This window comes from Copadichromis virginalis, linkage group LG16 (assembly GCF_057382275.1).
Source record: "Copadichromis virginalis isolate Kocher_CV1m ecotype Utaka linkage group LG16, C_Virginalis_male_GT1.1, whole genome shotgun sequence".
Classification (NCBI taxonomy): domain Eukaryota; kingdom Metazoa; phylum Chordata; class Actinopteri; order Cichliformes; family Cichlidae; genus Copadichromis; species Copadichromis virginalis.
This window is the reverse complement of record NC_140633.1, coordinates 29,210,158-29,222,235: the sequence shown is the minus strand read 5'-3', so window position 1 is coordinate 29,222,235 and position 12,078 is coordinate 29,210,158. Positions and strand designations below refer to the sequence as shown.

Genomic DNA, 12,078 nt, shown 5'->3' with positions numbered 1-12,078 from the left:
AGCATCAGCGCAAGCACAAACATGCTAATCATCTTTTTTTTTTTCTTTTTTTTTTTTTCTCATACCCGCCAAAGTTTTAATTATCGCACACACAGAGCGAGGCAGGAGCCAGGGTAATTTACAGATTACATGGCAAGTGTCAGCCTGCCTTCACCTTAAGCAAAGAGAACTCCCAGCTTTCGTATTTACTGTTGGGGGCACATTATTTTTGAAGACCTCATTCAAAGGGATGTAATTAAATTGTGCATGATTTAAAATGTAGGGAAAAATTCATCCAGTCTAAACAACCTAACTCCAGGAAGCCACACTGCATGATTTACATTCATGTCAGGTTTGTTAAAGACTTGATTTATTTGCTTTTTAAACTGATTTGGTATCCCAAACATATCTTAGAGTTATGGTTAAAATCTTTAAAGTAGAAGGGCATTTGGAGGCCAGTGCCTTGTCTTGAAATATAAAAGAATGATCTGGATCGGCACCAACATTTAATGGGTTCTTCCTTTGGCCATGCTTCAGCTTCTCTGAGTTTAATAAAGCCGAGCCGGTATTTTTTTGCATAATATTGCTGAAAGAGAAGCCACAACATCAAAACTTAGATCCACCTTGGCTGAAGCATAACAAGTAGGAAGGTTTAGGAAATACGCAGTTGGTAACCCTTTTACAGTCATCCATACTATAAAAAGCTGAGCTACAGGAGTTTATCAATCCCCCTATCTAACGAAAGGTATTTTCCAGTCTTCAAAATGAGGAGAAATGCAAAATGTTTAAATGAAAAGGGTTTTAAATGAGATTTAATACTTGCTATATTTGCCATTTCTTTGTAGTATTCGCATCACTTTATCTTATCTTATTTGCATTGCTTTACAACATCACTCAATCACTCATTTCCATGCCTGGGAGAGACAATTAGGTTGCTGTTGAAAATCAAGTGCTTATCCTTACACACAGAAACAAGCACAACATACACACACACACACTTCACACCCTCTTCTCTGCAGGCCCAGGCTGCTTTTTGGGGTTTCAATCTTTCAAAACACGCTCATTAAATATGACACAATAAAAATAGTTTCCGACTCAAAGGGGATTTTGAGCAATGATGGGACAATGAATATCGTTTGCTTAGCAGGATGTACCAGCCAGGGTCACAAACGCAGTTCAGATCCTGCTGATGTTCTGATCTGCCACATCTGGATGAACACATGGGGGGCAAAGCAGAACTGCAAACGTCTTCAGCACTGCTCATCATTAGAAACACACTAGCACTGTTGAAAGTTTGCAAAAAGGAAAACAACCCACAAGAGACTCTGTGACAATTGTACAATGAAAAAGCAATTAATCTGCTTGCATATCACAACACATCACACATCCACTACACAGCAACTATGCCTCCAATTCAGGACGGTCAAACAAACAAGAAGATGTGACTGCTCAAGATTTATGCGCCGTGTTGCAAGTCTCAAGAAATGTCTGTGATTGCAGCAACAGTTTGCACACACACACACTCACACACAAACATATATAGCATATAGTGTCAGGTAAGCAGAATAACCAGTGAGGCAACGATGTTATTGATAAGCAGCCAAACAGCCCTGTGGAGCCAGAGAAGCACTGATCCGGGGGGGGAGTGGGCGTACAACTTCCTTGTATCCATCAGAGAGTCTGGCAGAACTCAACACAACCTCTGACCTTTAATTGTTTCCTTAAATGGAGCACAGGCTTACGGCAGACATCTGCTTTTCCACTGTCATATTGTACTTCCTTTCATTTAGGAAAAAAAAACTTTAATGTTTGGTAGCTTTTGTAGTTGTTGTATGCATGGATAGAAAAAATTTAGAGTTGGGAGATAACATTTAAAAAAAATGCGTGAAAACAAATGGAGCAAAAATTAAGAAAAAAGTAGCTAAACTTACATTCTTTGGTGTTGCGTGGTGCGTTTTGGCAGGAATGGCAAACCATCCAATAGGGCTTTTCTGACCTGTTCCCCAACCTGTAATACCTGGAAAACACAAAGTGTCTTTAGCAAAGGCAGCAAGAGAAAAACTAAATAGAGAAATCACATAATGTATGAAACGCAAGACTTTCAGACACAACCGGGTTTCAAGACACTTATAAGTTCAACACGATTCAAAAGTATGTGGAAGCAGCGAAGGTTAAAAGTTTGAATCTGTGAGGATATGTACATAATTGATGCCTTGAGGGCACGAAGCGTGGCTTGGTACAGATTTATGAAGTTATGAAGCGTCTGTGGGGGGAAAGAAGAGAGGAAGGTAGTGTATCATTTGTGCTTCAGGGCACAAGTGAAATATCTGAATAAATACACATGATTGCAGATAATTAAGTAATGGTTTAATATAGAACACATATATGAGGTCTTCGCTGTGCAGACACATAAGGAGACATCTGATTCGATGTTTGTAATGGACTTTAAATATAACCGTAACAGCAAACTCAGTCCAACAGTTCATGAGAATAAAAAAATGGCATCTTATTCACTTATGATGAGCAGTTTTTTTTCAATACATGACAGTCAATAAAGAATTGATTGATTTATTTATTAACAGAATAATAATTATTATACTGGAAAAACACCACAAATTATAAATTTTTTAGCAGGTCTTATTGGGATTTGGTGCTTTTCAAATTAAATTTGAAAATTAGAAGACAGCAGATCATCATCCAGGCGATGACAGGATGAGATGATTTCAACATTAGACTCCTTGTGATAGTGTGGGATGTTTCTTAAAAAATCCCCTAATTATGAATTTCCTACCTACTATATAATATATCGCTATATTGCCCACATGTAACCAAAAAAATGTTTCCAATGAAATATGATTGAATAGAAAAAAAAAACAAAAAAATAAACTCAAGCAATTTATCGGCGGCGACACAACATGATTGATGATGCAAAGGGCAAATAAGGAAGAGGGAGGAGAGGAAGGTCTGGCAACATTTAAAAGCCCCTTATTGACTTAATATTTATGTGGCATGGGGTTGCAAAGACAACTGCCATGTGCAAATTGAAAAGTGCAAGATTTAGTGTGTATTCATACAAAGCGAGAGGATGTATGAAACCGAATGGAGCACGGCAGCCTATTCACATGCTAAATAATGCATCCGAGTGCGAATCATATTAAAAATGCATGCTGTACAGTAAATCGACGCTTGAGTAGAACATCCATTCAGGACGTAATCAGCCGTGTCTGTTTGCCTAAAGATGAGTTGTCATAAATATCCTTCTTTGGCAGAATTAACTAGCATCCATAGCAAAGTTATCCATCTCTGTAAATTTATCAGGAGACAGCAGTATACGGCTGCGATGTGTACAATTAGACTGAATGAGTCATCTGGGAAATGTTGATCTTACCAACTAAAATAACCACGTCTGTTGTATCTGCCTTGATCAGATTAAGTACCTTGTTAAGAAAAAAACAAAACAAAGCAAAAAAAAAAGTCTCTTTAAAAAAGTCACATGCTTATTTTATTTTCATAAGATCTGTACTTTTCTTTTTCAGACTGCACGTGACTACTCTTTTATGTCTTTTGTATGTCAGGCTGCTTTTAAATGTACTTTATGGAGTTCTGATCACAATTAGTCCTACAAAGCACCTGGATCCATTCTTTCTTCTTCTTGTGTCTGCATGCAAAGGGCGATTTGTTCGAGTGATGTCATTGGTTTTACACCAGTCAGTGTTCTATAGGTGGCAGTAGTGTGCCAAGAAATGCAGGAATGCATCAGGAAAAGGTAAAAAGAACTTAGAAACTAAGCAGCTAAAACTGGAGGCAAACAAATGTTCGAGTCATTTTTAAATATAACATTGAGCCAGATGTTTTAAGGCTTAAGCACCTGTTTTTCTTATGGGACACGTATTTACAAGGACATGTAAGAAGACGCACCAGGAAAAAAGTGACAGTTCACATGTCATTTGCGTATTTAAAAGGCTACAAAGGCTATTTTTTTATTGACACACTACCTTATTATTATAATGCAAAGTGAATAACAGATGGGTGAAGCTGACCATAATGACATGGAAATTCATCGCATGCATTTGTCTTATTTACCATTTAACATTGATTAAGTAACTGAAGCCAATGAAAAACACTGAGTATATTTTAATAGTTCAATGATTCTTTGTGTGATCATTTAAAAGGTGTCCTGCATTGTGTGTTAAATGGCTGTTGCCTCTGCTTGTTAGTGTGCTTTACCCAGGTAAACAGGGTCCACACTCTGCGTCGCGTTCGGGAGTTCCTGGTATGTGAACAGTGGCACTGTAAAGCGCATGACAGTCTGTGTGACGTTTGCAGATCTCATATTTCCCTCCGGAGTATTTTCCCTTTGGGCACAACACGCAGGTAAAGCCTTCATCCTTCACACCATGACCGCAGGTCTGCGAAGCACACACAAAGACATTTTTTATAAAGAGACGTTTTCAGTTTTATGATCAATTATTAAATCAAAAAAACAAATGAATACAATTTACAGATCACTGACATTCCAACTGTGACGTGGACACACACATTATAAAACAGTGATGTGTTTCTCTGTTCTGAGACAATCTGACATTACTTTTTCAAAAGACAAGAGGAAAATCAGATTTTTCGCTGCGCATGCTTTTCAATGACTGGTGTTGTTTAAGATGACTGGTATGTTTTCAAGCATCCATCTCCTCCCATCTCCACATGGTAATTCCTCTCAGTTAGGAGGCCAAACAGGCCACACGCAAACACACACATGTAAAAACACATCAACCTCTTTCTCTTTTTCGCTCCTTTCATCTTTCATTTCCCTCCCACTTTCATCTGTCTATTAAAAAAAGCCTATGCCTCTTAGCTTTAGGCTACAGCAGGCTGACTCTTACAGAAATCTAATATTCTCTCCCTTCTTTTTTTGACGTCCGTGAGTCTCGGTGTGATTGTTTGATATAAAACCGTGCTGGGTTATCGGCAGGATCTTGTCGCTTTGAGTTAAAGCTCTCGTTGGATCATTTATACTCAAGATTACAGTGACTCAAATCTTCTCCAGAATGATTAAGAACTCGTTCCTTTGAAAAGCAAATTGATGCCTTTTTGAATCTTGCTTATTATAGGAGTTATGGAGGTGAGTGAAACTCAGATAGTTATGCTTGTATTATAATACTTGACCGTGAAGAGAAATAAAGGCGATTACCTCAGACTTGCAGTGCATATTATTCATCAAACGCTGGGGTTACAAGGGACCATAATCACAATACACAATACAAGATGCAATCTGATGTAAAACTTCTGTACTTCTTCACTTCCTCAATCTTTCCTCCCCCCACCAACCCTTCCACCAAAATCAGAAATGTAAGGGTGGGCTGTTAACTAGCCTGGAAATCTGCATACAAGATGTGCACTGAAATAGGTCTTCAATATCTCTCTGCACTGTGTGGAGTCTTGCATAGTGTCTGTGCGAGTGTGTGCGGGCATGTACTTTTTGGAGTCTCTGTTTTGAGCAAGAACTTTCTGGTTATACTGTGATTAAGACACACATGTACATGAAACATGTCAGGGAAACAGAAGAACAAGTGACAGACTGTTCCAGACTGTGGCACCTAAAGGATCAGAGTGCAAAGAGGGCTTTCATGTCACTGATGAAACTACTCGAGGTTTACATTCAAATGGCTGCAATACTCCTTGATTATCAGACTGAGCTTCCCATCAGGTGGAGAAAGAGGAGAAAGATCATTTGATTTCACCAGCTGCTTTATAGAAGTTTCTGTTAACATGCGGAAACACAAAGCAGGAATGAGGAAAGCACCATAGGAGAGAACTAAGATAGAAACAAAGGGTTTAGTGCACTGTGATCACTTCCATGCAAATGTGTAATTGTGGGTTTTTTTGTCTGCCTTTGGGGATCATTAAAATACTTGTAGTATTTGATCGTTTCTTGGTTCATGCTTTTTCTGTGATCTTGTTTTTTAAGCTCTTTAAATACAGAATGCACTACAACATCCATCCAGCTGCTGCTAATTTTGCCCGTCCAGCGCTGAGTCTAGAGTGCCGAGCGTTTTTTTGGTCAATTTTAATAGGCTGCTGTGGTTAAAAACTGCCACTGAGCAGTCAGAGTGCCGAGGGAACCTGCAGTATTGGGTGGTTTGTCCGTTCATAACATCATGCCTAATTTGAGGTGAGTCGCATTCAGCTGGAAAAACAGTGACGCCACATAATTCAGTGCGCCGGTACAAATCAGATCCTGAGGACATTGTCAGTCAAATTCACCGTTGCATCCACGCAGCCCTTATAAAGCAAGACAGTTTGAACTGTTAGTCTTAATTAACAATACCTAGAGGGTGTTTTAACATTTTATATTCATTTTTTTAGTCGGGTTTATGTCATTTATTTTATTTTCAGCAGCATAAAATATGAGACAAAACAGTGTGCCATGTTTTCTGTTTTTGATAAAAAGGTTCTTCTAAAATTCATTCTGTTTTGTAAAATCCGTATCTATATCAATATAATTTATAACTCTTACTACTATGCAAATTTAGATTTAAATTGCACTTATACAGCACTTTTCTCCTTTATTTGAGCTCTCAAAAGGCTTTCTTACAAGCCACATTCACACACACACACACACCTACACACACACACACACACACACACACACACACCTACACAAGTGTTTTTTTTGTCTAAGAGCTTTTAACTTAACATTTATACATTCAAACACCGGGGCAACTCAGGGCTCAGTGTCTTGCCCAGGGATACTTCCGCTTGCAGACTAGAGGAGCCATGGATCACATGACCGACATTCCAATCAATAGATGACCCACAGCTGCTTTAAAGGACATCGACTTTAGATAAGTAGTTGGAGAAGTTGGATTTTTCTTTCTATGTTTTGATCAAATGATTTAAGCATTATTCATGCAGGTTAATGAGCCCAGAGAATCCAGCTTCTACTGAACAGACACATGTATACGCACAAATATATATATAAAAGTAAATTCTAATAAAGGGTCTGCTCAAAATATTAAATAAATGCAGCATATAGATTTCCTGTTTATGCACAAGAATTCTACAAATGTTGAAAAAATATCATTGCTTTTTTACCACACAATAATGTAGTTGGTCTCACTACTGCTTGAAGTCAAGGGTGCTACCTGAGCAAAGCATGCAAGAGGCCAAATTTATGACTTATTGGGAATTCTGGATATTTGCCAGCTCTGTTTGGAAACGGGTGCCTCACAATGTCTTTGTGCTATCTACCTGGCAGGATAAAGACCATACACTGTTCTGCTTTGACTAAGTAGGACACTTGCGTTCCCATAAGCAGCTCCACCAGTAATACTGAGAAAAGTTTAAAGATGTAGAGCATGTGTGAAAACAGCTTGTAATTCATTCTGTTCACCCTTGAGTGCAGCTGTCTCTCTCAAGCGGGTGTGGCACCCCTAGGTGCCCACTGAAGCATTTACCTGCACTTTGTTTGCTTTGGCTGTTGGCAGACTGACTGACGAGGGCTAAATCACTATGTGACTACTGCAAGCCATTCACTGTAATGCATGCCTTCACGTTGAAGTCAATGATAGCAATAAATCATAAAGAAATTGTTCATTTAAATTAAGGCACCCTTCACCGTGCAGCTATGTGTGCGTGCTGTGTATTTGTATATATGCGTATGTGTTGGAATGCATGGATTGTGGGTGGTCTAAGCAAAACTGACACCTACATTCAAAAAGTCCGTTTTTTCTTCAGTTTTTGACGGTCTTAGTTTGATGATGATTCGCTACTGCATTTCCTTCACTCGTGCTGTCAGTTGATTCCAACAGTTGATTTCAAAATGTACTCAGATAGTGTAAAAATTTTACGACTTAAATTAACATTTTTTATGTATGAGTGCATGCATGCATTCTCACCATATATGGCTCATGTCCTGGCTGGCACTGAGGGCAGGCCTGGCAGCTGTTACTGGTCTGGTTGAAGAACTCATTCTGTCCACAGATGTTATATTCTGCACTAGCAAACACACAACACACCTGGAGGAAGAGAAAGAGAGTCAGAAACATATAATAACTTGTGAAAACAGAAATGACAGATACATACTACTGCTGACAGACTCCCTGTGCAAGACATGTTTGCAACCGGCAAAAAGATTAAAGGCACTGCTGCTTAATAGATCCAGATCGACGCCTAATCTAACAGATTTATCACACGGCTAATATTACTTATTTGCTGATCTATCAGTAGTGGAATTTGTAATTTCCAATAAATCATAATCAGGAGAAACACTCTTCAACTATGTTACAAGTGTTGACATTGCATAGTTTGTCTACCAGAGGGCACTCTGCAAGTTTCCCAATACTAACAGTTGTGTTTGGAAATACAACAACCAGCTTATTCAAGCAAAAACAGATCAGTAAACAAACAGCTACACTGTTGTAGTTGTTTATTTACTTAATCATCCAATATTTTGGACTATCAGATATTTAAATCACCTAATATTGGTATTGGTATTTGCCTTAAACATCATTTTTTAATTCTTATTATCATAGTTTAAGTTCTGGAAAAGCAGATACTCCAGTTTCGCCACAAAGAAATGGCTGATGATATATATAGGGCCTACATCCATCTTTCATTTTATTTATAGAGTCTATAAATAAAGTTAAACATCCATGAATCAGCATCTTCACTTTAACTGGAAATAAACAAGCAGCAAATAAAACAAACATGTTGACTTCTTTGTCTGCAATAGCTCAGATGGAGACCATCGTTAGCTGTCCTCATGTCAAACAAGAGTTTGCATGATCCCATCAATTGAATGTGTGTGTATTTGTTTGTGGTTGTGTTACTCATCTTGTTTAGACATAAATATATCTGCACAGTAACTCATTAACCTCAATCGCTGAAGTGTGAGGTGAAGACCTGGTTTAGACCTTTCAGGTGTAGGTTAGGGTTGCATGAAGAAAAGTTGTGGTATTGGTTAAGATTTGGAAATGAACGCAAGTCAGTATAACATCCTCTAAAATGTGAAAATGTGACGGTGTAGCCTATGTGTCTTTGTGCCGTGTCACTGTGGCTCACTGTAATAAGTAGCAGCTGGTATTTATAGCTTTACCAGCACACTTTGTCCTTTTCCAAACAAACAAACTGACTTTTAAAAATCATTTGCAGTCCAGAAAATGATGGAGTGAAAGTAAATGAGTGCATGACTGTGCATGACTAAGTTTCTCCATCTTCTCTCTATTGTTTAATAACATCTCCCACTCACTGTATTCTCCCTAATAACCATCTCATGTCAACAGAGATAAGGCACCATTTAAATAAATATATATCTACACCACGAGTGTGTTTATGTGTCTAGATATTCAGTATGTGACTGCATATATTATCTCATACCAGATATTTGGTGAGTCAAACCAGATCCTCCAGATTAGCTTGCAATAGTTCACAGGTTAAGTAGTGCTTCCAGTGATGAGTAAATTAAAACTGGTGGATTTAAAATGTTTAGTTTGAAACTGAAATCCTTCGTTTAAGAGCTAGTGTGGAGTCACTGAGAGCAATCACTTTCTGCAAGAGACATTTAGATATTGTCTTTCTTTGTGTCTTTATTCATTTAACAGTTACAACACATGCTAATCGACATCAAGATACCAAAAATATTTAAAGATTTAAAGATGCCAGATTTGATCAAAACTGCTGTTTTACATCTGGTTTCCCAGGGAAAGTCGCATAAAAAAAGAGATTCAGCAAAAACAGATATTAATACCTCATCAGAGAGAAATTCGTTTCAAATGGTCACAGACCTGGTTTCCCATCAGCTTCTTTAAGATGAGCTTTAAATGTGGGATAAGTAGAGTGCTCGTTTATTGTCATTAGTAAGCTGTTCTATTTACTTCCCTTTACTAACAGCACAGATTGTCCAACTGCAGTGCGCAAAGAAAAGCTTTTCTTTGCAAGCTCCTTTGACTACGATGACCTGGATGACTGAGAACCTTCACAGACGAACAGATGAGTCGCCCCCTGCTGGCCTTGCAAGTGTATGCATGTTTAAAGCACATCGGCTTTCAATTTTTTTCAATGCAACTGATGTATTTAAAAAGCATTTAAAGCAAGATGACACATTCTTTAACGTCTAATAATTATCTCAGCCTATAGAATTAAAATTTAGCAGAAAGTAAGGGGACTGCAAATAATATAGTGCTAGTATCCATCACTTCTATAATCATCAAAAGGGTGCTATGTTGTATGACAGTAGCCGAGAAGTATACTGTCTGTCATTCTGGGAAAGAGGTTAAGATGAGGGTGTGTGTCAGAAGACTGCCAGTAGGTTTCAACATCAAAACAAGCTGAGAATCTCCAGATTGTAAGACGGATTATAAAGATATCTGTTCTATAAAAACTCCAAGGTTCACTAATTGGTACAAGTGCTGAAGAGTTATGCAAGCTGCTGGCACATAAAACCACAAAGTCTGTTTTTTTCCTGTGCCAAATGTGGAGTTTATTATGGCTGCGAGCCATACTGCTGGACCAATATGGGTTTCTGAGGGGTCAGCATCAAAAACAAGATGACGAAGTTAAATTAAAGCTACTGCTTTATGATTTCAGAAGAAAAGAAGAAAAAAGTAAAGAGAAGAGCAGAGGAATGCAAACAGCCAAAGATAAGGGGTGGAGAGGGGGAGTAAGTGATGTATGAAGATATGCAAGGGAGAAGATTTTATCAAATATAAGGTAAAATAAGCGGATATGAGGCAGGAGAGGAAAACTTACCAATAACGAGGACAGAAAGATCGACTTCTTCTCCCTCCTTTCTGACATTTTTGTGTGTTCTTCCTGGGAGAGCTGAGAGAAAGACAGGTTGTTAATTCGAATTATATTCATGCAAACATTCCAGCATTCAGACTCCTGCACAAAACTTCAATCATAAAACAGCATTGTTATGAATCTCAGCATCTTGCCGACAGCAGTGCTGTCAGTGGGGATATTGTGTGTCTGTGTGTGTGTAAGTGTCGGTGTGGCCCAAATGACTTCACTCTCATGCTGATAGCACGTCACACCAAGAGCAAGTAATAGCAACAGAACAGCCCATGGCATTCTTCTGACTCATAACTACAAGCACACATCACCGTTGGCTAACCTCTGCTTCAATAAAGGTTGGTGATATCACTTAACAACATTTAATTATACGCCTATTTCTTTGTTATGTCTCTGTCACGTTAGGTTAGAAATTTTCTCCAAACCTCAACCTCAGCTGAAACGCGAGTAAAAACATATTTCAAGCTTAGTTTCACACTGATGGCTGCCACTTAATAGTGCAACTAATATTTAATGCTAACCTGGTATGGAACCAGGGTGGAAAAAGTTGGCTTGCAGTAGGGTGTAAATCCCCAGAGTAATGTAGTCGATCAGTAGGTAATAAATCAATTTGATGTTTCTAATTCAGTTTATAGTTCTGCTAAGCACAGGTTAAAGGAGAAGGAAAACACTTAAAATAAAATGCCTAGGATCCATTTTCAAATCATACTTCCACAGCTACTGCGATCATTAAGTTGACATTAGGTAAACAGCAATTTTACATTTTGTGATTGTTTCTGCAAACACGCTAAAATATTCTTTACCTCGCTGCTAAACGGTTTAATGACAAGCTAACGCGAAAACGAAGAGTTTGCAAAGGTCGGGAAAGCTATAAAATCCCGGACGAAGAGAAAGCTTGTTTAGTTTGGTTTTTGTGAAATGACAGCTGTGTTTGGATATAAGGTTGTTGATAGCAGCACTTCATAAAACATGTGTGTATTCCCCCTTAATGTGCCAGAAATTAATCTGCTGTGTGGTATTGTTTGATTGCTTGTTTATTTCTTGGAAATGCAAGCGTTTCCAAGAAAGTGTCTCTGATTTTAGTCACTGTATGTTTGTCCTGCACTGAGTATACAGCATTTCTGTGTGTGTGTGTGTGTGGCTGTCTGTGTCTATGTTTAAATACCATTCACTGATATATTTTGCTTGTAACATTAAATTACTAAATTATTATTAAGTCATTAGTTTATCACTGTCAACGGGGAACTAAATACATATGTCTCCGAGTAACTCAGCTGGCTGGGATCCGTTCTAATTATTATTATTATT

The 12,078-nt window shown here is 38.2% G+C and overlaps 1 protein-coding gene across 1 annotated transcript in view; it reads right to left on the bottom strand.

Moving 5' to 3' along the window:
* edar (ectodysplasin A receptor) overlaps nt 1-12,078 on the bottom strand; it is a 34,176-nt gene that overhangs the window by 11,467 nt on the left and 10,631 nt on the right. Inside the window, exons 2-5 of the mRNA XM_085434319.1 lie at nt 10,726-10,797; nt 7,875-7,994; nt 4,207-4,388; nt 1,911-1,996 (exon numbers count right to left, since the gene is read on the bottom strand). Coding sequence (XP_085290445.1) covers nt 1,911-1,996; nt 4,207-4,388; nt 7,875-7,994; nt 10,726-10,773 — 436 coding nt within the window. The 5' untranslated portion in view covers nt 10,774-10,797. The remainder of the gene's footprint in view (nt 1-1,910; nt 1,997-4,206; nt 4,389-7,874; nt 7,995-10,725; nt 10,798-12,078) is intronic.